Below are 27393 nucleotides of genomic sequence, written 5' to 3'. Positions count from 1 at the left end.
TCCTGCTGCACTGTGGAACTGGTTACTGCTTTAGGAAGAGATGGAGTTTCACCTCCTTCTGCTGCATAGGATGTCAGTTATACGTGTGAGCAGCTAACAGATGGGCTGTGCTGTGCTCAGTCTGTTTCATGCCCTCACCCAAAGATCTCCAAGTCTTTTGCAAACTTTTCCTAATTGATATTACATTCAGGAACAGCTCTGTTTTGGCTAATTTTGAAGGGGTGTGAGTTAGGCAGGCCTCCTGTTGTCTTGTGTCTGTGAGAACAAACTAATTTGTTATGCCTGTGAGAGGGTAAAGCAGAGGAGGAATAAAAAGAAGCCCAATGTGACCCACATCCAGGGGAAATCCTCCAACAGCTGTATCCTGCAGAGGGATCTGCCCCAAGGACAGTGTTTTTGTTCCCCATCATGCATGAGCTTCTGTCACTGATCTCAGCAGGTAAGGTCCAGGTCCTTCCACTTATGCCACTCTTTGATTAGCCTTAGCAGAAAATCTGTCGTGAAATCAAACCATTGAGGAAGTGATCTTCTCTGAACAGGCATATAACAGGTGAATCTGTAGAGACGGGCTGTCACGTTTTATACTCTCTTGCTTGTTCTCACCTGCTGCCATTTAAATGCTGATACATTACCTAATAGCATGAGATCCATTTGCTGGAAATAGTAGCTAGCCATCTTCCTTAGGTGAGAGACCCCCTTGGATGCTCTGGTTAACCAGGAGTTGGAATGTGCTACGGATGGACAAGCCTTCAAATAGGAGGATAAGCATACTGGCAAACCACTGACAATACTTCTTCCATTTGCTTCTGTCTTGATGATTTGACATGAGTACCGTTCCTCTAAATTCAGTCCCTGACTCCTGCTCTGCAGCATAAGGCTCAGAGCGTTTGATGGCTCTTGGTTAAATCTCATGCCACCTTCTTGAGATTTGTCTCACGTTTTGCAAGTGCAAAAGCAGAGACAGGGCCAGAGAGGTTTATTCATGGGAAAACTCTGGCAGACGACAGAATTCAACCCGATTCCGGCCCTTCCCTTTCTTGTAGATCACACCATTTGTAACTCAAAATATAGCTGATGATGCTGTAACCATCAGTCATGTCAGCGAGCAGCACAGCTGGTTTTCAACTTCAAAATGAAAGGAAATTGCTACTGCTCCTTAGGGTTTTAATTAATAAGCCTTCTTCTATTCTGGTATCTTACCTCCCCTTCTCATCTAAGCTTTCATTATCTACATCAGGGACTTTCAACCTTTTCTGAATACCAGATGTGCTGAACCCCTCCTGTTGACAGTGTGAGTTCCATCATCACCGGTTTCAGATCCCTGGTATCACCTTTGCTTTTCTTCCAGTTTCTTGGGCAACCTTATCTTAAAAGTGTGCACACAATCCCATATGCGTACAGACGCCTCCTCCCCTCTGCCGCATCTCTCAGTTGGCTGTAGCCTCTCGTTCCTCCTTCCAACTCTGAGCTCAGATCGGCTTCGTGAGAAGGGATCACTGAGAGCTGGGATCACCTTGTGCCTGGTGCCTAACTGTCCTCATGTACTTTAGTTTTCAAGTCCAGCAGTGACTAAATTAAAGTTATTGTCAGCTTGCCTCATTTTTAATGAGAAATACATTTTCTAATGAGCACTTGGAAAACAGGAAGCTAATGCATCTCTTGGCATTCAGTGTAGAAAGAGTTGTAGCCTTGGGACCACTTGGGTGACCGAGAGTAAGGTGGCAAACTTGCTGGGGTTTCTGGGGGCACTCGCCAAAAATGTGCTGCTCTCTGTCTCTTGGTCATGGTTTGATTTTCATCTGCTATTTCTCTGGGACAAAAGTAAATTAGACATCACGCAAAGGGAGTGAGGCCCCATCTCTCTGCAAAAGGTTGGAGTCCTGTGTCCGTTTGCAGTGGTGGATGTTGTTTCGCTTGCCAAAGTAAGGGGTTTGGACGAAAGTCATCCTAAGGGTCCTTGTGTCTTAAAATAAATCTCCCCTGATTGCAGTGCTGACCTCCTGCGGGGCTTTGATTCTTATCTGTGCACATGGCAAACCTACATCCACTTGAAAAGTAACCAGCAAGATATGCAGGCTGATAAGAGATTGTGTGGGTGTCCTAATTTGCTCATTTTAAGAGGTGTGGAGAACTTCACTCTTCTGACTGGGGGAGAGTTAAAACTGCTGCAAGGAAGGAAGGGGAGGAATTAACAGCCCAGCAGGAAACTCCAGCTAGCGTCTGTGGTGTAAAGCATAGGTGGAGGTCAGATAAAAGTCTAAGTGGATTAATTTCAGGGAATTAGATTTGGTCACTTCCAAAAACTTGAGACAAAATCGGGAACAAAGTTCTCACTGCCAAATGCCACAGGATCAGGCCATTGAACTGTTAATGTGTTCATGTCCCCTGCATTGGTTGGCTTACAGCAGCGTAAAGCCTCTCTTGCAAAAGAGAAGTCACCCCTTACTCTCAGGTGCTGTAAGTCCTTATATCTAAACCAGAAAGAAATGTTGTTTTATGGAACTCTAACCAAGATAAATAAAGTGTAGTAAGTAAATAATTATCAGGAAGATGCTTAGCTTCTTGTCCTCAGATATGCTGCTTGTAGCATCTCCAGGGGTGCTTGTTTTTCTTTGTGAAGATTTTTAATTGTGGTACTATCACAAGGCAGATGGGCTGAATCTTCTTTTCACAGCAGAAACAATGTGAAGTGACTGCAAATGCCATCAGCTGGTGATTGTTGAGCCCAAACCGTCCTTGTGTGCAGGAGCATCCCTTTCTTCATGGCATATTGGTGTTCTTAGGTAAAGGTGGCTTGAAGCAGAAGAGATGAGAAGGAAGTAACAGCTTAGCTGTAAGTGAGGACACTGGCTATGCCTCTTATTTGCCATTTACATGCATGAGGCAGCTTCCAGAGCTCCCTACAGTTGTATCAGAAGCGTGGAGACTCGGTGTTATTTTTCTTTCATTTTCTGGACTTGGAAGGATGAATTTGGGTCATGTTTGCAAATTTATGCCTCACACCATAAAAACTACAGTAGTTTTTGTTTGGTTGGTTTTTACAGTGAATGCTAATTCTCAAACAGTTGCTCACCTCCAGGAGCTCGGTCTTCAACAAAAAGGCCAGTTATTACGAGAGTTGATACCACTGAAATCTTCCTATTCCATTCTTGCAAGTCAAGTGATTTCGTGGTTATATGCGAGTAGTAAGGAGTGGAGTGGGCCAGTGCTCTGAGTCTGCTCGCATTTTACTGAGCAGCCACTCACAGAAGTAATTACCGTGATTTTTCATGGGATTAATTGCATGATCATTTTCTGACCACTGTAAGAAAGCCATAATCTGGACCAAAAGGTTTATAGCAGATCTTCTAAATCAGTTTGGTGCAGAAGCAAGGAAGCCGCTCGGAGCAGAAGTTAGGACTCCATGCAGGGCTTCTGTAGCAAAGCTGCTGGCAAACCCAGAGTGGTTTGGAGAGACAAAGCCTGGGGACATGATTTTGGTGTTGAGTTATTTGTGGACGTACATCTGTTGTGCCAGAAGTGGGATGTGTTTGTTCAGCCTGACTCTAGACGTGCTGCCCGAATGGGTGGGAAGCTGACTTCCCGGTTTCCAGGTACCCTCCCTGTTTCCAAACGGATCCCCCGCCCTGTGACACAGTGACATGGTAACAGATTTCTTTCTGCTCATCACACTCGGTGTATAATTGGAGACTCCCCCGTGGTGGGATTCACATAGTAACGCATGTAAGCAGATGAACTGAGTTATGAGCTCCCCAAAAATGCATTGCCCACTTGTGTTTTCTTGCCTGCCCAAAGCCAACTACAGCCCTAACTCCATCCTTCAGGACTCTGCATCGAGACTTCCCTTCTTTGCCTTCGTACTGGGATGGTTTTGCCCTATATGATGGGAGGACTTTCTCATTCAGTAAATCTTGTCCCAGAGCTAAATGTCATATATCAAAGATGTGAGCAACAACTTGTGGAGACTGCCCACGTCTGAGCAGAATAACCTGGGGCATTAAGTGAGGGATTTTTTTCATCAATCATATGCATATTTGCAATATTAATTTCCTTTCATCGAAAAACATTTGCACAGGCTAAAGAGTTTTTGACTTTCAGATGCTCTGCAGACATCTAATTAAGTGAACTGAAAATCTGTTTATTGGTCTTTGGCTGTTAATCATCCATGTGGGGAAAGTGCTGTGACTACCAGTTTCTGTGGTTCAGCCCTTAGCTCCCTCCATTCCAGGCTGCTCTATTTATCTCCATGGTTAGTGTCTTCTCTGATAAGAACTGGGCTGAGTGGGGCTGTTAGGCATTGGCTCAGGATACCCCATCACTTCAGGGAGATTTGGGATGTTTCATTCAGGCCCATTGCTGTTTTTTTTCCCTGTATCCATCCATCTCTTCCTTGTCTACTGCTTCTCATTCTTCTCCATGGATGGTAGGATACAGAATCCTGCTTTTCTAGGATTTTAGATCTGGCTTTGAGTGGCAGAACTGGGTGCAGAGAAGGGCCGAGGAAGGCTCCGTGTTTCTGCTGCTCTTTGTTTGGCTTTAACATCCTGAAGGGTTTCCTTTGCTGCAGAGCTGAAGGACGGTCATTACCTTCCAGTCTGTGTTGCAAGTTCTCCATGCCACTATTACTCATCTGTACAGACATTGTTATGTTTGGAGTGGTTTTTTAGGCATCAATGAGAACAGCAGGGGCATAGTTTCTGGGCTGCAGTTATGTCCTTGCTCAGATGCTTTTTAGGTCTGTTGGGTTTCCCACGTCATGCCTGAGATTCAGCGAGTAGTTTCCCCCTGAACCTCCTGCCTGGCTGCCCAGCATCAGCCCGTCTCTTTTGCTGGGGCAGCACAAATGCCAGCCCCAACTCATTGGTCCAGGGGCAGATCCACAAGCCAGCAGCAAGTTTCATCTGGGGTCAGGGGCTTGGAGAGGGACTATCGCACTCCTCCATGGGTGCCCAACCTTGTATGGCCTTTTAGAGGAGCAGCAACTTCACTCCTTGTCTTCAGTTTTGCACAAACGTGTGCGTGTTGCCCATTGGGGTATTGTCTCGTATATCGAAGAAGATGAGAAATCTTCCATGCTTCCCGGGAACTTTGCCTTCAGACAGGCTGTGTCCCCATGAGTGGCATCGGTGGCCTCCCGAGCGCCTCTGCCTCCCCAGCTCCCTGCCATCCAGACCCTCCCAGCAGAGGCAAGAGCCGGGGCAGAAAGTGTAGTCTAGAAGTTTAGCCAAACTCTTCCAGCTGCAGTTTATTGTATCTATTTTGCTGATATCCACCCTTTAGATAAATAGCGCAAAGTTATACACGTTGTGACTCTCTTGATGTGGTTAAAAAGGCTTGTATTAGCCAAGCTAATCTAACTCCAAGAATAACCATGGGAATTTGACTGTATCGGTTCCAGCTTGAATCAGTCACTGTGTAGTAAAGTAAGAATCGCCTTCCTGGCTGAAAGTGTAGCAACAGGGAAACTTCAAGTCAGTCAGTGGGGATTCCCTCCCCCTCTTTTTTTTTTTTTTCTTTGAACAAAACTCCTGCCTGCCCATGCCTGACCTCAGACACCCAGAGTTCTACCTACAAGAAAACAAAATTTCCCATTTTCAATAAAAACCATGTCTCTGTAGGCAGAAAAGTGAGTTAGCTAACAATCCGCAAAGCTATGGTCTATTTATTTACCGAGCTGACTCCCTGATGGGGAAACATGTGGGATCTTTTAACTTTTTCTCCTGCACAGATGTTCCTTCTACTCCCGAGTTTCCTCTTGATCTTTGGTTTGCTGTACCACATGGGGAAAATGCTGAAGATGTTGTGTGTGGTGGAAGAGGAGAAGGATTCTGTGTGCTTAAAACAAAAACAGTAAAAAAAACCCACCCAAACTGGCTGTTTTTTCCCCATGCTAGCAAAAAAATATTTTTTAAAGGAAAGCTGTTGAGGTAGCAAAACTGCTGTTAATTCACACACCCTCACTGTTGTACATGTAGCATTGCTGAGATTAAATGCTGGTTGATGACCCCCCCCCAGCCAGCTTTTGCTGCCACTTCAGGTATTTGTATTGAGCTGTAGATACAGTTCAGCTTGCAAGGTCAAGTAACAGGACCACTTGCTTTTCTTCCTTACCCTCCGCAGAGGCCACAGGGCCTGTGGTCTGTGGGTTGAAAGACATCTCTCCTGGTCTGTTGGAAACGAATCACTGGGCTAGCTTTGGTGTTCCCCCAGCCCAAGGGAGCCAGGGCTTCTCTGTAGGATCAACAGGGACATAGAGCATCGCATTGTACATCTGAAACATGGGAGGAAATTAAATAGAATATGAAGATTTGGTTATTTTTCTTGGTAGCACCATGGGCTGAATGGCAACGAAAGGGTGCAGAGGGTGAATGCAAGGGGTGAGAAGCTCTGGCAGTTGACAGGGCTGGGGACCCCTCTTTCTCTCTTGGTCAGGTCCATGAAGGTCCCACTGGAGCAGGTGCTTCTTTCTTTTCTAGCTGAGGTTATGTGTGGCCTTTAGGCTGGTGTTCAGCCTCAGTGGCACTAGTCCATCCAGGCTTATCAGCCAAAGAGAAATTGTAGGGCTCATTTAAGAACACCAGGTCAGTGTACTGCTTTCTTAGGCTTGCTTCCATAGAAAGTCACTGGTGGTCAGCAGTCTACTCCACCGTGCAAGCTGGTCATAGCCATCAATACCCCTTTGAGCTTCTCAGGTTGAAGGCTGGTTACGGCTCTGTGGTACAACAGGATCTTAAGCCTGGTTGGCCCCTAGAGGTGTGTTAGAAACCAGTGGTTGTGGTGTGCAGGGTTTTAGAGCTGGTGGGGCAAGATCTTAGCTGATGTGGGTGAAACTCCGGCTCAGGTGGTCCATAACGGTGTGCTAAAGAGTGCTTGCCATGGGCTGAGGGTACACCCACCATGAGCTGTGCCTTCTGGCCATTCACGGTGGTGGTGTCATCCTCTGGGATGCTCTGCTCTCCAAGGCCTCCCTCCCTGCTGCCCTTTCTCAGCTGCTGTCCTCCATGTGGGGGCTGCAGTGGAAGATACTCCCCCTCAAACCCATCTCTCTCTCTCCCTGGGAAAGCAGGAGTACTCTTACTGCACCAGGGCAGTGGGCAGTGCCGGGCCAGCAAGAAGGCAGAGGGGATGTTTTATTAATTGCGCTTTAATCCTGTTGCTTGAACAGCATTTTTAGCCAGGCGGGTGGTCTGTTGCAGGGACAGGTAAAAACTATGCCTCCACCAATGCGGGCAGGCTGTGGATTAGAGACAAGGCGTGTGTGTTGTAATGAAGAATGAGAGCCTAATTTTAGAACGGCGGCAAGGGCAGGCTCAGATGTCTGCCTGGGCCCTGTCCCAGCTCCTCTGTGCTGCCAGAAACTTGCCCTCCCTTTCTTGGAGTGAACTGTATCGTACCTTTTTATGTACAGACTCCCCTGCCACGAAGCAGAGTAATTCCTGCAGTTGCTTTGCTTTGCTAATCTTCTTTTTAAACCACACACAGACCAAGAGATCCCCTGGTTCCTGTGCAGCCAGTCCATGTTTTTCCCCTAAGACATTTGTTCTGTTTCCTTTGCAGATGCAGCTTCTGGACAAGTTCCCCATTGAAGGAGGCCAGAAAGACCCCAAGCAAAGAATCATCCCTTTTCTACCAGGTAACGCTGTGGGGAAAGCCCTAACTAAGATGGGTGAGAGCAGTCGGGAACTGCAGTTCCCCAACCACCGTCTCTAGTACTTTTTGTGGCCCCTCTTACAAATGCCTTTTCCCTGGGAGCTCGTACATGCAGCCTTGTGATACCAGACCTCCACCTCCTCCTAAAATAACTGGCATGGTGTTTAGGGCTCCCAGGGGATCTTGAATCAGCTCTTCAGGTTCAGGTTGGCTCGTGCCCTGCCACACAAAGGTATTCGATGGCTTCGGGGGGGCTGTGCCTGTGGGGTGCAATCAGACAACCTGAGCTTGGGCCGTCAACTGGGAGGCCACCGGAGACCACAGACACCATTGTCTTTGTTTCTGGATGCCGTGGTTCTGCAGACACTGTTACTGTACAGTAAGGAATGAATAATTCAAGTTGCCACTGGGATATAAAGGAAACTGAAAAAAGGTTAAAGCAAACAGGGATTTCTGCAACACTGGCCAAAAAGATAAGTAAATATCTCTTTGGCCTGAGCCACTGTCCCTTTAACAGCTTTCAGAGAGGGCCTGGCCATGATGAATATCCTCTCCTCAGGGTAACGGCACACACAAAGTTTCATCCAGCAGTGACTGCAGGGATGGCACGGGGGACATGAGCCAGACCGCAGCGTGCTCTTGGAAATGCACGCTCAGGCCAGCTTCCTATTGTCTGACTGCACGATTCTGGCTGTTGGATTAAAGTTTGGCTCACTGCACTGCCTGCCAGAATAAATGGAGTATTTTCAGCCTGTTAAAAGGTCCGTTCTGTCTTTAAGTATAAAAAGGAGATCCTAGCTCTTCTCCAAAGATCTGTAAAGAGAAGCTGGGATGGGAGGGCTTAGTCCTCTCCAGGAGCATGCTGTGGTTGCCGACACTGTTTGCAGGCAGAGCAGCTGCTCCAGATGTGTGGTGAGCACAGCTCCAGGGCTAGCGGGGGAGCTGGGACTTGGAAACCAGCAGTGCAAATACGTGATGCAAGCATTGGAACTGCAGTAGGGCAGCAAGGCAGCCTGGCTGCCTTTGCAGACCTTCTGGAAGGCAGCTCCAGGGTTGGGGTTCGCTCTTTGCGGTGCTGTGTGCTGGATCCAGACTCTCTGCAGCCAGGGGGAGGTGGTGTTGCCCTCCATTTCCAACCTGGGATGAGGAGAGGAGTCCAAGTGTGGGCTTTCTTTCCAGCTGTGCCACCAACTCATAGACAAGTCACTTTGTGAAACCTCTGTAGGATGAGCATGGATACTGCTGGCCTGCCTTTCTTGCTGGAAAGCATTTTGAGATCCTTGAAAAGCACTATACAGGAGGGCAAATGGCTTTGGGTGAGGCACTGTAGGATCTCCTTCTGCAGGTAACAGTTGTTCCTTCTGTTTTGATCATCAATCACCCACTTCTTTTACTTTGTCCTAGAAAAATGTTGGCTGAATGCAGATGACTGATGCTCAGCCTGTGTGCAATTCCTAGGGATGGATGTCCCGATATATAGGTGGGTGGTATTTGCGGAGGATGAGTTATATCCCATATGTCCGTTGCAACACTTCCTACCCTTCCCACCCTCCAAGAACATGAGGGAGATGGTACTGCTGCATGTCCTTGAGGAGAAACGTTATATCTGGAAAACATTTGGGTTGACTTAGTGTCCCAAAGAGAGAAGCTGCAAGAATAGAATAGACATCAGCTGTATTTAATTTAAAATTTCTGTGGTAGACATTCTACTTTTGATATCGAATCTCTGCCTCTTTCTTGTTGAACTGCTGAAAAGACCTTGTTGCTTTACCCGGGAACAAGGTGACTCAGCTAAATGTCAAACAATGTCAAACTCTGTTAAATAAACTAGCTGCCGTAATTAGAATACGCATGGCATTTCTGCAGCCGAAGCTGTGGATCACTGAAACGAATACCTAGCTATAAACTGTCTTAATTAAAAAACAGCAGGGCAGATGTTTGTACTTAAATCCTAGTTTTATGAAGATGTTATGATCTTGCTTGCTTATTATGGGCCTGATTCAGCCAACCTGGAGTGACTCTGTGTGCGGGGTTCTGAGTGCCTGGGGTTTGCCTGTGCCGCTTGCAGGCTTGGGCGACTTCCCTCCATCAGCTCTGGTTTCAAAAGTCAATGCATGCCGACCCTTGACTCCTGCTTGTTAGCAGTACCATGGTGTTCTCCTGAAATGAAGGCATGATCTGAGCCTAGGCATTGAGGAGCCACCTTTGCAGGTCCCTTTGCCATGACAGGATGCGTATGGGACTCGTCAGCAGATCACCTGTAGCATGGTGGTCAAAAGCAGCCTGTGCAGCCACTGCTCCGTAAGCAGAAGTGGGTGGTGGTGGTATCCCAATCTCCTGCTGCAGCAAAGGGCTGGAAGGGAAGAACTGAGGGATGACCACAGCAAGTTGGGCCAAAGGGCAGGGCCACCCAGCCCTGGTGGTGGCCTGTTGTGGGTCCCGAAGGAGTGTAATCTCTCCTTTCCTACACCTTGACTGTGAAGCAGTCACACCAGGGATTGGGGAATCCAGGACACTGGGTCTGTTTCTGGTGTGGAAAGGGAGAAGGGAAGATGTCTAAACCAAGAGATCAACGGCCCCTGGGACACCCTTCTGGTCTCTCCAATTTATTTATTTGTATGTATTTTTCACCCACTTCCCTCTTACACAAGTAAGGACTCTACAGCTTTCAGTGCCATGAAGAGGAGCAAGGAAATAATAAACAGTGTCAGGTTGTCCTGTAAAAGATGTCCCGCGGATTAGTTTTCAGTTTTGTTTTACTTTTTGAAGAGTCACTCCCCTGCTGTCAATTTTTCTGTGAGGTTGAGAAAAACACCACCCCCCCCCCCCCCCCCCCCATTTTATCTTTTTCACTTGAGTTTTCCCTTTTGTCTCTCTGATTTCCCTTGTTACTGTTGGAAAAGTCTGCATCAGGGGAGGTGAGGCAAATAAAACCATATAAGAAAACCAGTTTGTAGGGTGGCCAGAGAGGATTTTTTTAGTTGGTGGTATGAAATTTTTGTTTGGGAGGATGGAGGGAGATTGCGAAAGAGTGAGAATAAAATATGCTGCAAAAACCCTTTTAGACCAAATACAGTTTGTCACTGTAAGAAAACACAGATAAAAAATGCTGTTTGGCTGTACCAGTGGGACTGTTGGTTGAGCCCATTTGCAGTGCACTGATTTCTCCATCACTTCTACTACTCCATGGACTCAAAGCATTGCTACTTTTATATCTGCATCAGCAGAGAGAAGAGGTTATGGATCTGGGCTCCCTTATTTCAGGGATCTTGAGGTGATTAATGAAGGAACTTCAGCTCAAAGGAGAAGAGTGGTCTGTTGTGCTTCTGGAGAACACTGGCAAATACAAATGACAGAGATGGGGTGATGCAACCCTGGGATTAACAGTTTTGCAGTGGTTGACCCAAGACTCCAGGGCTTACATTGTTTTTCGTTTCTGTTGGCACTCAGTGGAAGAGCCATCTGGAGACAAAGCTGAAGTTGGAGGGATGTCAGCTCCTCTTGCTCCACTGTGTCTTCCAAAGCGTGGCCTTGGGGAAAACGCACTGCGCAGCATGAAATCATCCCATCACGCCGGCTACTGGGCTGCAGATCCCTGTAGTAGTAGAGAGAGGCTTTCCATGGCACGGAGGGCAGGGCATTGATGATGGCAGCCCCTTCCACTTTCTGCCCAGATTCCAGCTTGGTCCCTGCCTGGACTTCACACCAGTTTTGAGCCCCCCTGAAAAAAATGGAGATTTTTGCATAGGCTGTGCTGGAAGGGGAAGATCTTCATGGAGTGCCTGTTCTGCAGCTTCCATGCTGCCTGGAGAGGGAGACATCCAGCTCTAGGAGACTGCTTTATGTGCCTGTTTTTTCTTGCCCTTGGGAAGCTGGGTGCTATCCCAGGGGAGCAGGGGGGTCGGTGCAGGCTGCCCTACCAACTCGGTCAGGCAGCTGCAGAAGCAGCACTGGCCTGGCTCCAGTCCCTGCCTCCAGCACTTGCCAGAAAGACACCTTCTCTCTTCCTTTCTCTCCCACTTGGATTTTCTTCCTCCCTTGATTAAGGTGAGGAAAGAGGTAATCAGCCTTTTCAGGGTGCATGCTGCCAGCAGAGCTTGGTGGCTGTGTCCTGGGGCACTGGGAAGGATACCGGCGTGGTGGATGAGATGTCACCGGCCGTTGTCTGGCCCTGCCATGCCCTGATGTCCTGCTTTCCCCCCTGAGAAGAGAAATGCCCCAGCACCTTCTCAGAGGGGTCTCTGGGACTTTCTCCTTCCTTGGCCCCGAGGCAGTGGGAATACGCGGTGCGCCTGCTGAGGCATTTTAAGGACAGGCAGCAAATACAGGGTGGCAGGAAGATCCCTGCAGGTAGTGGAGGTTTGGCCCCGTTTTTTGCTCCTGAGCTGTGGCGCGTGGCTGGTGCCAGCGATGGTGGGTGGGGAGCAGGATGAGCTGCTCCGAGCTGGGAGAGCTTCATCTGCCTCATTCATCCCTGGGCAAGGCTCCCAGTTCCCCAGAGAAGCCCCAGCCTCTCCTCCTCCCCTGGTCCGAAGTTTGCTGGGGGCTGTTCCCCCAGCAAAGAGGGAGCCGGGGCTGCGGGGCCCCACCCCGGCACCGCCCAGATCCCTGGGGCTGGCGAGGGGTGCCGGCAGGCGGGGAGCGCTGGCGGCGGCTGGGAGCCTCCCCATTTTGCACAATGCAGGAGGACGGGGAATAACCTCTCGCCAACACCGGCTGGCCGGGACCTTCCTCACCTCTGTTTCTGCCACTCGCAGGAAGGAGATCTCCTGCCGATGAACTGCATCCCAGGTGGATATGTCTGCTTTTTGGTTTCGGTTTGGTGTGTGGGTGTTTCTTTTTTTCCCTTGCCCTTTTTCCAGTGCTGTCTTTGGGGAAGAGGAAGCTGAGGAGAAAGGCTCGAGCAGGTTTGCAGCAGGAGGATTTCGTCCATGGTGATGAGAGCAGCTCTTTTTCCTCTCGGTTGTGTGTATTCCAGCTTTGCTCCTTTTGTTTTGCTCTGGGCTGGAGGAGAAACAGCATTTTGTTCAGAGATCTTGGGCGGTTATTCTTGTGCTGAAGCAGAGACGATGGGCTCATCCTAACAACCAGCACCGCAGTGACCTTTGGATCCAGCGGTTCATGTTCCACTGGTATAAATCTAGACTGGGATCAGTAAAATTAGGATGTAGCCATGTGTAATTTTGTCAAAGGTGCTGCATTTCAGCGGTGGTCAGTGCATGTGAGGCATTTTCAGCATTTATTGTGCCCACGTCTGGAGGCAGAGGGCACGGGGACTGTAAGAAGCATGCTGGCCGAGGAGGACCCTTAAAAATCTCAGAGCCATTCTTATTGTAGGCTATTTTCTGCCTTGGAGAGGTGGTTGCTAGCTGGGCATTTAAAAGGAAATGCATTCCCTGTCCTAATTATTAGCTGTATTTTATGTGCAAAAATTATTTCATTTCAGACTTGTTTTTCCATTTTTTATTATCTTCTTCTGCAACACTCTGAGCCAGGGCAACAAGGTGTTAGTAAGTGATTTTTTAACTTTTCTTTGGAGTCATTTTGAATTCGCAACCTACACAGAAAGGAACAGTGTTGCAGCAGTTCAGAGCCAGTTAAAAGGTAGTTTAAAGGTTAATAAAAAAAAAAAAAAAAAGGAGAGACCAGATAAAATTATCTTTCTTTTAGTCATATCTTACTTTATATTAAAGTATGAAGTTAGTTATCCTAAGCGGTGTTCATTTAATATGCAAGGGTAGTCTTGTAGGCATGATAGGCACACGTACACACAGAGAGAAGAGTCTCAGATGTCTGGTTTGCTGAGCTTTACCCATGTAACACAATTAACCGAGATATTCTGCTGTGCTTTCCTGAATATGAAGCAGCAAACTTTCTCAGATGGAGAAAGAAGAGCTCTGCCCCCATCCCCTTCCACCCACCTGCAGTAAATCAGCATCGCAGTCCCCTGTCCCCACCTCAGAGGAGCTGCCAGGGGGTGGGGAGGTGACCCATGGCACCGTGGCATGGGATGCTGGGGGCTTGAACAGCTGTGGAGTGCTTTTTGGAGGCCACTCCATAAAGTAATATAATTCCTTTTAATGTACATATTTTCAGTTTTCCTGCCTGTTCTTTGAGAAGGGAGAGTGGCTCTGGGTTTAAAATGAACTTATATTTGAGCCAGGACAGTCTGTTAGCAAGACAGCTAACAGGTCCTTGGCTTGTTTCCAGTCCAGCTTATTTAGGACTTGGGTGATGCCGAGCTTCTGCTGAGCTGCTCTTCAGGAGCTCCTATTGTTTAAGAAAGCAGTTTCTATTGTTTCTTTCTATTTTCTGCCTTGCTAGGAGAGGTATTGCGGAAAATTCATCTCCTGTCTCTCACAAGAGGAGAATGGATTTCCTGTCGGCTCCAGGCTTGAAGGGAAGGCAAGGGCTGCCGGGAGGAAGTGGCTGTTCCTTGGCTGGGCGGCAGAAGGATTGATGATTTTGAGGGGGGCAGGCAGGCATATTATTTTCTTCAGGCTCCATGGAGATATTTTTAGGGGTTAAGTCTTTTCTGGCTGAAAGACGGAGTTGTTAAGTGTGAGGTCATAGGATGCCCTTAGGCTGCTTCCTATTGAAGAAGCTGCGGAAGAGGCAGCCACCAGCAACCGCCGGCTTCCAGAGCTGCTGCCAAGGAAGGGGCTGTGACGAGCCCCGCTTAACGGAGGGCAGGGGGGGCTTTTGGCTTTGCATGCAGAGCCTGTTTCACAGGCTTCGTCAGGCCTTCTGGAGGTGTTTGGGCATTTAATAGGGCACGAGCCAAAGGCCTGATTTCATTACAAAAGGAAGAAAAAGGAGAAAAAAATAACAATGCTGTCATCTGCCTAAGTGCCTGGTCCTCGTCCCTCTCTTTCAGTCTCTTCCAAGTCCTTTCTCAGCATACAAATCCAAAATCTGCCAGCTGACAGCTGAAATGAGGGGATGGAATAGGAAAAACCTACAGACTATTTTTCTGGGGTTTGTACCTGCTCCTCTCACACAGGTTAAGAGCTGGTATTTTGCTCAACCAGAAACCACCTCTGGGCAGAAATCAGCATATGCAGAACATGATGTGCCTCTCATTAGACCATATGAGTCTCCTGATGAGAGTTTTGTAATGATCAAGCCACCATTTCAAGAGAAAACAAAGAATGGAAAGGGGGTTTGGTTTGGGTTTGCTTGAAGCCAGAGCTAATGGGTATTATTTATTTTTTTCCCAGTGCTGGGTGCTAGACTGAAAAGGCCAGGGCAGGTTTTCAGTGCAGTATAGCTGCTTGGACTCCTTGGGGAAATACACAGGCATTTTTACTCAGAAATTAGTTAGATTTTGATTCTTGTTTTTAAAGGCAATAAATAAACACGATTACAGACTTGAAAAGCAGTTCGAACTGCATTGGGCTCGTCGTTTCCTCAGGCAGCCGTTCCAGATGAGTGTGCCCTCTACTACTATAATTACTTTTTAAAAATAACTGTGCAAGTCTGTAATCTAAAGTGGGTGGTATGTAGCAAGTCTGAGAGCATTCTACATTCAACCCACAGGCTGGGGAGAGGGTGGCTTTATATAAGGGTTTGCTTGTCTTCTTCTCTGGGTTGAAATCTACTTTTTCCCACAATCCATCAACAAATGGCTCATATAATGAAAGTGCTTTTCAACATGGGAGTCAAGCTTGCCAGGGACTCGGATGGCTTTGCAGCCCCACAGGATCTAGATATTCCCTCTGGTTGTTGCTTCTCTGCCTGATCTTGTCTCTGTTGTATTCAGATTTAAGCTGCCTAAGCAATAGAGGAGAGCAAAGCACAGCTGAGATGCACAGCTAAGTAATAGTCTGTTTTAATCTGTTTTCAGCCCAGTTTGCCTTTTGGCTGGGCCAGCTGATTTATTTATATACTCACATGCTTAAAATAGGTTGTCATTATTTTTTTCCTGTGGATAGGAAACAATGAACCTGGGAATTTGCTGCTTGATAGCAAGTGATTTCTCCTACCGTATTTTCTCTGTCTATTAAGCTTTTTGGGTGCTGATGTTCTTAAGTGTGGTGTGTTTGCAGACCTCCCTACTCCACAATGCAGCTATTTTCAGGCTCTCGTGAACACATTTGTCCTTACTTATAAGGGGATCTTTATACTCAGGAGCAGAGTGAGGGGATACTGTGGGCAGGGATTTGCCAAACTGAATCTATTTCCACTATAATGAAATAACCCATGGCAGCGTCTGCCCCCTCTGATTTTTTTTTTTGGAGTTGTAGTCCTGTTTAATGGGAAAGCTGAGGTGGAGAGAGGGAAATAACGTGGGAATTGGAAAGAGGAAACCAAGAGTAGGTAAAGGAGGAAAAGAAAGTAAGTCCTAGAAGTGGGAAATTCAATCCTCTTGAGCGTCTCCCATTCAGAGAGGTGCTAATACAGGCCCCAGGCTTGTACTCAGGATGGAGGTAATTAATGTTTGCTCTCAAATTTCCTTGGGTCTGAAGTTAAGCACTTTCACCATGTCATTTTCTATCAGGGTTTTGCCACCTCTAAATAAAGAGCAGAAAATTACATTCCTTCTGCTTCTACATCCTAAGTATTGGCAAGTTCAGACTTGCAGGTTCCTTCTCATACACAGGGCTCTGAACAGCACAGGGCTGATGTGGAATAAGCAAAACATTTGCAATCTGGTTTGGCCCTTGCTGGGGTTTTATTGTAGGGGTTCGGGCTGATGGGCATTCTTCACTTTTTCACTGAGAGCACTGTTAGATGTGATTCCCACCAAATTCTTCCAACTCTTTTTCCGTCTCTTCCCACCAAACGCAGGATAGCTTGATACCGTCTCAGGCAGGCAGTAAAACCATCAGACCAGAGTACAGGATAAAGGCATTTGTGCCTATTCCCACTAGGCAGTGTCGTCACCACCGGTCTATTTAAATCATTAGATGCGGACAGCAGAAGGGAAAAATATTCCTATCTTAATCCTGGCTCCTACAAAACAGAGCAAACGCGGAATTGTGTGTTTAGCAGATTTCCTCTTGGGAAGAGAAGTCTCCTATAGATAATAATCCTTTTAGCAACATCTCCAGTGAACGAGGCTTTGTCCGAAGAACAAAGAAGAAGTCGCAAGCTTGAAATATGCCTGAATTTCCTGAGTGCGCTCGCCACTGCATACAGGCAGGAAGCTGTGTTAGTCTGGTTTGGATGTTTGCTCTGAAGTGGCATAAACAGAGTGTCGGGTCTCCCGGGATCTTGATGACCCATGGACCAGGGGATGATAAGGGTTCCTCTAAAGCTGCAGCTACGAGAAGGACTACCATCGTCATGCAGCTCTGTGCCCGTGTCCCTAACTGTCCCATCTCCCACGTGGCCAAATCCATCCTCTGAAGATCTCGGGTAGGTGCAGGAGCCAGCGGCAGAGATGCAGCCACAGTAGACCCGGCACACACGGGTGTTAAGCTTCCAGCCAGCAGGGAACTCATTTCCTGCACAATTATGAAAACAGGTGATCTGTGACATTTTAAGAAGGGGGAGAAAATACAGGGCAGGGGAAGGAAGGCCCCGGCTACATAAATATTTACTTTTGCACAATGTCTCAGCCACCCCCATCTCTTAGGGGCTGGGAGAAGAAGGGATTGCTTGCTGCTGGCTCTGGTACATGGTGACAGGGAACAGGAGAGCCACCAGTGGGCTGTCCACAGCTGAAAGGAGAATGTTCTCTGTCAAGCAAAAGCTGCTGTGCTGGACTGTGATACTGCCCTATTTGACCCCCTGCTCCCTGCTGCATCCCAGAGCCAGGGACGTGCTGCTGGACCACCATGCTCTTGTTTGAACCACCTGCCTGGGCCTCTCTTCCTGCTCCTTGGTCTTGCTCTGACAAAGCCAAGCTAGTGAGGTGTATCCCTGCTCCTTCCCAGAGAGCAGCCTCGGGAAGGGGGTTGGGGAAATGAAGGTATGAAGCTTTCAGGGTAGTGCTGCTGCAGGCAGACAAGGTGTCCAGGATCTGGGGACTGCAGCATCTCGTGTGATGCCACTACCACATCGGGTGCCCACTGCCAGCAAAGTCTGGAGCAGACATGAGCCACCTTGTGTGCAGAGGAGGCACTTGCTAGACCTGATTGAAAAAGACCCTCAGACACAGGTCAAAAAAAGACCCTCAGAGACAGGCAAAAGATTTTCTTTCAATCATGGCATTGTTCAACCTGATATAATCCCAGTTTTCAATTTCTTTCCCTCACCCTAGACAAAAATGTTGGTTTTTTTCCCGCCCTGGCAAAGTGAGGGTGAATTGACACTCTGGTCTACAAATGCTGCTCAGTTGTCCTTTCATTAGCCCTCCTGGGCCGGGGTGGCTGGTGCAGTGCCGTGCAGACACTGTGTACATTTGACACAGTATCTGACCGTCGGGGCAGCTCCGAAGTCCCTCCCATGTGTACTCAGCGGGTGGAGGGAAGGCTGTGGCGAGCTTTGCCTGAGGTCCAATTAGTCTGTGTTTGTAGCCAGGATTGCACTGTCTATGCCATGTTTCTGCAGTACGGCAGTCTGCAACAGTTGTGTCAACATGGGGTGACTATGTAAGGAGATTCAGTGAGTCCCAGTAACAGCGACATTGATCCATTGGTGGGTCTCTGCGTATTCTGCTCTCCTGGTGGTGTCTATGAAACCAGAAGAGTTAGAATAGGTGGGATTCAGAGATTTGTTTTGTGCCAGTGGTTGGTGTGGTAACAGAGGTACCTCCAGCCTGTTCCCCTCCACCCATTTTGTCAAGGAAAGCTCAATCCCCAGGGCATGCACCATCACTCAGTGAATAAACACAAGGGATTTGTGTTGTGGGTTAATTCTGCTGCTGGAAATCAAACCCCATCCGTGGTCAGATGACATCTTTTTTCTTGGAAAGGGACCAAGGTTAAGAAGACAGGGAAGGCAGGTTAGTTAAAATATGTCAAAGTCTCTTGAGGATAAGTAAATACTATAAATAAAAGCCTTTTAGCTTGGAAAAGAACTTTAGAGTGATATGATCAGGTTCAATTTAGTCCAAAGCTTGCTTTATGCCATTAAGCTGTTATCAAGTTTTGGTTCAATTGCAATAGTTTTATGGCTTCAGTGCAGTGGGAAGAGTTGCAGCCTTTATGCAAGTAAAGCGTTTCCCCTGAAATGTGTGCAGTGAAGACTGCTGTATTGTGCAGGAACCTGGGAGTAAAACCGCCTGGAAACAAATAGCTGGGGAGGTGACCTTCTCTAGCTCTTTCCTTTCTCCATTCCAGAGTAACTACACAATCTAAGGATTTATATTGTGAACAATGAGGGGATTTAAATGAGGTTTAGTTTTACATTCTCGTTAATGAATCCTCAAACTTAGTAATAAAAGCTGAACATTTTCACTTATTTCCTCTTAAGCTGCAAGCATGTCTGATTCAGCAGCGTCTTGAGATGATTTGTCAGGATGAGAAAATAAGTCACATCCCTCTTCCTCTTGGGATTAATAGGGAACTAGAATAATCCTGTACCCATAATATTATTTCAGTTGGGTTTGCATAATAGCCTGGAAATGGTTATACTTGATGCAATGCTTTGTAATGATGATGTTACATCCTTTGAAGTTAGGTTAATTCACGTCACAGTGTCAGATCTGCACAAATAATAAAACACTTCCCCCCCCCAGTTCTTCTTAACTAGCCCTCATTTTCTGATCCAAGTTTTGCTATAGTCGATTAGAAGTGAGTGGATTTTAATGCTGTTTCTGCAAATATCCAGCACCATCACAGCCAGAAAAGTCCCGTTTCACATTTGGTGTATTTACATGTCAGTGTGGCTGTGGGTTTAGAAAGATCCTGGTGTTTCTAAGGAGTCTTGCTGTGTGCGTGCCTGTGCTCGTAAGCTCTGCCGAGCATGAGTAATTCCACCAAAATCTCTGTAGCTGACCCTCTCCATGAGCCAAGGTTTTCCACACCCATCAGGACCCTTATTCCTGGCTTACATTAGAGAAAGTGAGAGAAATCAGGCCCCCATAATTACTTACAAGCTGTGAGCTAGGCACATATGTAAATATTTTCAGGGTCACAACTTAGCTCTTTATTTTTAATATACTTTGTTATTAGTAATCGTTTTCGAAGAGATTGAAAATCCCACCCATAAGTTTCTGTAGCATCAAGCCTACTCAGCCTTGACCTCTGCTCCCGGTGGTATCATTGGATTTACTGTTGAGTCACAGTGGGTCTGAGAGCTTTTGAAAGCCCTTTCCCCGTGTTTTTCTGTATAAAGCCCATCACTGTAGCTGCCAGATTATATGACACTAGGGTTTAAAATGACTTAAGAATGAAATCAAACTGATAAGAAGGCTAAGATGTAATAAAGCTAAGCAAAGTAAATTTGCTTTCTTTCTAAGACAAACCAACTTTCACAAGGTTTTAATTTTGTCTGGCCCAAGTGGAAAAACAATTGGGTTTGGTTCATTCTGCGTGTGCATGCCGGGCATGTACCGATACTGCTCCTGTGAAGCCCTGGAGATGATATCCCATACCCACCACCACATGTGGGCTTACCCTGGGCACATGGGAGCAGTTGAGGTGTGCTGATGGGGGCTCAGGTTCAGTTTCTTTCTGTCCTCCAACCATAGGGTGCAATCTTGGGAATCATCAATTAAGCCCATATTTAGTCATTAATTCTGCTCAAGGCTCATCCCTAGTTTTCCCCACTGCCAGAGGTGCTTTACAAATAGGAAACAGAAGATGCGGGGACTCGGGTGGGATGTAGAGGGTCCAAATCTACCCCCAGACTATCTACACTTCTTTTATTGGGGAAAAAGAGAAACAAACTAGAACCGCCATATCTCCTCATGGCGTTAAAAGAATAAAACCATAAAATATTGTGTAGCACTCAAATACTGCGTCACTAAAGTCCTTCTGTAATTACCTATGCCCGACTGGTGCCTTTTTTGCCATGCTTAAAGCCTCCACGCTCACATCTGTTTGCAGATGTCCTCTGGAGCAGGGTGGTCTCTTGCTGTAACAGTGATGATAAATACTTTGCTCTTATGGATTAGATTATTCCTCACCAAGTTGTTCTCTGTTTCACTGGAGGTCAGCTATACTCATCATCTCTTAGGATTTTCTCCCCCGGGCCCCCTTTTTTTTTTTTTTTTTTTTTTTTTGCAATTAAACCAGATCCTTTGTTCTGCGGTGTCAGCAGATAAGAGTGTTCCTCCAGGGAGCCGTGAAGACAAAAATGTGTGGGCAAGGGTGTTGCCTCGCTCTGTGACTTTCTGCTCCTCTTCTCCCATCGCCAGCTCCCCGCACACGATGCTCACTCCGAGAGGTGTTTGTGTCCTCTCCATACCGTCCATTCCCCAGTTTACATCCCCTTGAAAAGAGTCCAGATGTTATAATCCTCTGGTAAGCCCTAGAACTGGCAGGATTTTTGTGTTTGTCTCCCTCCTCCTGTTTTAGTTTCATAAGCCTATAGATTGACTTTATTTCTCTTAAAGGTTTCTAGGCTGGGAGACTGCTATTCATCCGCTTTTAATTAATGCAATATAGGGAATTAGGTCTTTCACAGGGGTGGTTCTGGTGATGGCTATGAATGTTTTTGTTAGTTTTCCTCCCTTCTGAGCAAATGCTTGGAAGTGTGAGTTGGAGCTTAAGCTTTTTAATTACCGGAGGGTAAAATTACTACATTATGGTGGAGTGATTTCTTTGCAAAGGAAAAACTGTTTCTTGGCTGCTGCCGTGTGCAATAGCGTAACTAAGAGAGGATGGTTCACTGCTGCATCCTCAGAGGACAGGAAGGTGGTGGGTGCAAGGAGGGAATAAGAATTTGGGCACCAAAGCGCCAAGGCAGTTGTTGGGGCAGCGCAGAGTGATCTGTGGCTTCTGTAGTACGGCGTGAAGGAGGGGAGGTGGTGGGAGCCTGGTCCCTCCTCCTGGCAGTGCCCGGCTGTTTCCCACAAGAGTCTGGTTTAGATTAGGCTGCCCAAGGCACAGTTTCTCTTGATGTTGGTACCACACTGAAACAATGTGGGTGTAGGGCTGAGAGCATCAGGGAGAGCAAAGTACTGCCTTTCCCAGGCGATTTACAGGCTCTCACTCCTATTTTGTCCTCCTTCAAAGCGATGCTTTTGGGCTCATAAAACAGCCACATTCAAACAGAGACAGTGTGTAGGAACCTCCCATTGGCATATGGGGATCACAAAATGGGCTTTTTCTGGATCTTGGGGAAGGTAGTGAAAGCCTCCTTCACAAGAAGGTGATTGTTGTGGGTGAGCAAGAGAAGGATCTCAAGAGCAGGTCTCAGTCTGACCTAGGGAAGCAGCTGGCTTTTCCGCCTGGAGTATTCAAATTATTTCAGGATAGTTTTACAGCGTGAAAGGCTCCAGCAGGAAATTTTCAGAAGAGCCCAAGTGTCATCTGATCCCGGCTCCTGTTTTCTGAAGCGTCAGTGTGTTCCCAGTGTTTTTGTGTGTGTGTGTTTGGAAATTTGACTTCTGTTTCAAATTGGTTAGCTATTTTAATACAATGGAAGGAAAACTTTTACCCTGAGTGTCAAGAGCATCCGTATGCTTGCAGGAAAACCTGTGTTTACCCGTGGGTCCTTGGGGAGAGGGGATAATCCTCTTCAGTCTCATTAACTGCTGTCTCTTCCTTCTGTCCTTCTTGCACGTTGCTTGTTTCCGGCACAAGGACACAGCTTCTCTTGGCTTTCTCAGCCCCATGAGCCACACACAGGTCCTTGGGGTGCTGCAGAGTAGCCAGCACAGGTGTTTGTGTCCCTTTCTGCAGTCCTTTGGGTCCATCTCAATGCCAGCATGTGATGAAGGGACTGTCCCCCCGACGCTCCTCTCTTTTCTCTCATCTTTAGCTTGAAACGGTTTGCTGTCCCCCAGAGGCTCACTGATGCTGCATGTGTTTCTAATCTTGTGGTATAGCTGGGCTGGGTTCTCACTCACAGGAATGAGACATCAGCTCCGATGTCTCTCAGTTTGGTTCTGATCCGTGCTAGTCCCGGGGCCAGACTCTGCTCTCATTGATGGCTTTTTCATTCGGAAATGTGCGCTTCCCTTTCTGCAGCATTTCCCTATTCCAGTGCCTAGAAAGGGCCAAGAAAGAATTCTTCTTTTCACCATTTGTGATGCCTGGGGTTCCTCAGGGGCTCTGGGTTTATTCTGTGGTTTGTTACTCGTGCAGGTTTCCTGGGGGTTATAAGATGATCTAAAGCAACCTGACTTGTTGAGCTGACTCAGAAGTGACCCTCCTGAATCACTCCCAGGCAGCTGAGCTGTCTGAAGAGTTGACTGCAGGGGATTGATCTGCTTGTCATTAAAAACAAAGTGTTCTGTATGCCTTCAAAAATATCAGAAATAGGTTAGATCCTTTGGTTTGTGAATATTTTCCAAAAGGTCATTTCAGTGCCCTCTTTTTCAAGTAATAGCTATTTCATTAAACTCCAATGCAATATCTGAAATGCACCTGTCTTGCCTTCTTGGCACAGGAACAAAAATTAATAAAATGTGAATTAAAATAAACAATGTAGAAACCAGTGTCATCCAAAGAAAAATTTAAAAAACCTACCCTCTGAACTACAAAAGAAACACCTGCAAAAAAGACTCATCCTGGTACTTTTTTTGGGTAAATAACATGAAAAAGAAGGTACATGAAACAAGATTTGTGTATTGACTCAGGGTGATTTAAGGATCTACTTGGGATTCAGGTGGCTCTTCTTTCAGAGGAGGAAAAATAAGGCGGCTGGAAAGTGCCTACTTATGAAATGCTCAAGGTGTGTGTGTAAGCTAAGGCTTGACACAGCATCAGTGAGTGAATGCAAAAAGTCCCTTTAATTCCTCTGCACTCTGGATAAGGTCTTTAACAAGTGATCAGGCTCATTGCATGTAGTCCTTTGCCCCCTGTTGGTCTTCTCCTCACTGTATCCCTTCCTCATCATGTCAGGTTCACCTTGGAGGGCAAAGTCATTGGAACTGGTCATTACTTGATTACCTGAGTGTGTGCTATGGTAGATTTACTGAAACCATGGGCTTAGACCAAGTGAAAGGGGGAAACACAGTGGTGAATCAGACCTAAACTTTACTTTGTGTCCTAAATATACTGCATGTGCATCCTCCTTACTTGTAGTGCATTGGAGACTGCCTGAGGAGGTGAGGAGTCTCCATCTTTGGAGGTCTATAACTACAGGTTATACAGACTTCTTCAGTAGTGCCATAGATAGAGTTGAGTGTGCCATGAATCAGAGTAATGGATTTGCTGGTCTCTTGAGCTCCCTTCTAGTACTGTATTTCTGAGATTTGGTTATTCAGAGCCATACTGTGAAAAGATTGTGATGAAGATTAATTCAGAGTGTGTAGCAATCGGACATAAAGGGTCAGTAGTTTGTGGTTGTAAGATCTTGGCCTCAAAAAGAAGAATTGTAGTCTACCCAGCAGTAGAAACTTCTCAAGATCTGATGTTTTCCTAAACTACTTCAGGTTTTTAATCCAAACCCCATGATTTCTGGACAACACCCCTCTGATTTGTAAGCGGCACCAGTATAATTCTTGTCACTACAACACCAGTCCCTTAGTTGAATGTGCTTTTTGAAGAGCGTGCTTATGAATATTGCATTCAGCAGGTCTCATGTCACAGAGCAATCATTGTAGCAGTTGCAAGAAATACTTTTTATTTCCTCCTCCTTCTCTGCTCTGTCTATAAGGAAAAGGGCCAATCTTTCAAATCCATTAGCAATAACATATCTTTATGTAACACAGCAGGTAATGCTCTCTTGTGCATCTTGCAAATGAGTGCAGTGGAAGGCTCTGCTGCACAGTGTGGGCTCTTGGGTGCCTGAAGAATTTCTCTGCTGGGCTCCACTGGTCCTGCTTCCCTTCTCTCCCCATCCCTTCATACACAGGACCTTACCAGTGTTTGAATCTTACCCAACGTTGCTGTGGCCAAGTGCAGCATCACCTGATGCTGCATATTTCTTGCAGTTGGGTAGTTTTGAGGTATGGCCTGGATTTTGTTTTGCACAGGTGCCCGGTGTTAATTTCAGGTGCTTGGCACCTCTCTGCCATGTATTAACTTGTTCAAAAACCACAGTGAGCATTTTGATTGTGAACACATTAATCTCAGGGACTGTCTTGTGTTCATACAATGTCTGGAATGGTGGGTTTCTGTTCTCGGAATAAAAATTTTGGAAAATATCTTCAGGTTCCTTGCAGAAGGACTGCTCCTCTCCAGCCATCTCCCCCTGCCCTCACACCACGGGTTGGGAAGTGCTATTTCCACTGTGCTGATCCCAAGCAGGGACCCACTTACCCTGCCCGGGGAAAAAGTGAGGGCTTGTTCTGCTCAAATCAGCATGGAAATATATTACGCAGGGTGAGGCTGAATTCCATCCAAACATAAATAGAGTAGCATGCCCCAGAATATCTTTTCAGTCTAAATCTTGCTCAGCAGTTGAAAGTCCCAAGTACCAATAAAGTTACTGACTAATGAACATTACTCAGTTCCTTTGGGTGCTTGGCTAGGGGCACTCATAGTTTCCAGTCATACGATTACTCCTTTTTACTTTAAGCCATCCTGTTTTCCTTTAGTCTTTCAGCCTTAAAGAAACATTGAGTAACTTTGTGTTCTGCTTCTTAATGGCAAAGTCAAGGGATCCCAGAGACGCGGATCTTTTTGGCTTCCTTTCCTGCTACCTGAAAACACCTTCTTTATCTCTGGTGCCAGCTGAAGTGTTAGTTTTCTGGTTTATTTTCCCTCACCCTTTCTGAGTCTCTCTTTCTTGCCCCTTTTCCACTGGAACTGAAAACAAAATTGGGATTTTCCAAGCAGAAGTGGGTCTCTGAGATACGCAGTGAAGATGAATCGGCACCAGGACATTTGCTCTGCACACTGCATATTTGATGAGGAGAGAAGAAGGGATGAAAACTCGAACCTGAACTGAAATTCGGCAAATTATCTCAGCCAGCTCCAATTTCTGGACAGTTCATTCTTGAGTTCCCATGGACATATAAGGAACAGCTAGGGGGTCCAGATGAGTCATTAGCCTGGCACATGGGGAACCTTCAATTCCTTGTGGTCTCTTGCAGGAGTTTAACTGCAGGAATAAATGTCTGTGTTGTACACCTGGATGAGACCTGTGAGTGCTTGAGCTGTCATTGGTACCTTGTCTTGTGTCATTCAGAACTGCAGTACACTGGCCCCAGTGTTTAGTGACCTTCAGCATCCAGTCATGTCTACAGGGACCTCGTGCCTGGTGGTGCCTCTTTGGATGGACAGTGGCTCTGCTGAGAGGTCTTGCACTCCTGTACCAAGTGGACCTGCTGGTGTTGAGATTTCAAGTATGCAACCCATTGCCTTAGCTAAATTCACTGCTGTTGTACCACCAAGATACAGGTACACATTAGGGGGAGGACCATGAATGTTTTAGGTAGTTGCACAACCCAGGAACTTGTTTCACACCTTCAAATCGTAATGTGTTTCTGTGAAATGGTGGCTTGAGCTGCGTCGCCGAGTGCGTTCCTGAGCAAAGCCAGATGAGCTGTTTCATCCTGGCCTGGCTCCAGGTGATCTGTATAGGTCCATTGGTGGGGGGAGATGTCTTGCCTGCTTCCTAAATCTATCCCGAATATTACTTTTTCACAGAAATAACACCGAAGTACACTTGGACTATACAGAAGCAGCAATTGAAATTTACTGGGAGGTGGTTTCTGCAATAATTATCTACAGTACCTGGCATGTGCCGCAATCCAATTTTGTGACTGTGCCATGCTGGTATATTTGACTCATTTCATTGTGGGCATTGCATAAAAGTACCACCCGTCAGTGAAATATCTCCAGCTTTGGAGTTTAACGCAGTGAATTTTGGACGGCAACACTACACCTCAGATTATGAGTAGGGATAAAGAAGAATCCCACGTCCAATTGACCATGGCAAATCCAATTCAAACTGCAAAGGGATATTTTTCCTCCCATTAGGCAGAATGTGATTAATTTCCCATGTGGAAAATTGTTCAAGACAGACGTGCTCGTAAATTATGGCTTAAGAGATCCTATTACTACAAGCTCCATCAAAACCTACTGTGCCTCCCAAAATAGCAATAAGAAGATAATTATATTAACAGCCTTTCTTGTTACTTGATGTATGACTGACATAGGCTGAAGGCTTATTTTCTGCCAGATTGGAACCTTCATTTAAGGATGGATGCTTTGGCATTTGTGGACATTAACAATAATCCTTGGTTTCTGGCATTTGAAATTAAAAATGTTACAGGAAAGTTTTTAAAATAGAGGATTGAAAGCCAGTAGGTGCAAATGAGCCCACAGTTTAAAACAATGTATCCTCTGGGGACAAAGACTTAAAAACTTCATATCCAAAAAGAAACATGGTTTTACCAGCAAGGATTCTTGAAGGATCTGGGGCTAATATCTGTGCTGTTTAACCCAGAATCTGCAATAGAGGGTGTTAGTGATATAACTGACATAGCTGATGATGAAATTACTAAGGATACTCAAATTTGGAGCTGACTGCAAAAGGTTGGAGGAGGATCTCGTGATATTGGTGGTAAAAAGGCAGTTCAGTGTTGGCAAGTACAAAGGAGTGCTATGGGGAGAAAAAAAGGATCATTGTAATCCAGGAAGGAGATTTCGGTAGTTCTGAGGATGTTTCCACAAAAAGTACAGCTCAACAGTCAGCAGGAGTCAGAAAGCCAAAGGCGGTGTTAGAAAGAATTAGGCAAAGAATGGCAAACAAAACCCAGAGCTTCAGCTGCAGAAATCCACTATTTCCCTA

General features: G+C 46.4%; 1 protein-coding gene across 1 annotated transcript in view; it reads left to right on the top strand.

The window, feature by feature from the left end:
- Positions 1–27393, top strand: part of SH3PXD2A (SH3 and PX domains 2A) — a 215512-nt gene that overhangs the window by 24440 nt on the left and 163679 nt on the right. The window contains 1 exon segment of the mRNA XM_009881540.1: positions 7558–7633. Within this exon segment, the coding sequence (XP_009879842.1) occupies positions 7558–7633 (76 nt within the window).

This window comes from Charadrius vociferus, unplaced genomic scaffold, assembly GCF_000708025.1.
Source record: "Charadrius vociferus isolate BGI_N301 unplaced genomic scaffold, ASM70802v2 scaffold282, whole genome shotgun sequence".
NCBI lineage: Eukaryota > Metazoa > Chordata > Aves > Charadriiformes > Charadriidae > Charadrius > Charadrius vociferus.
This window is presented reverse-complemented; position numbering and strand designations above follow the sequence as displayed.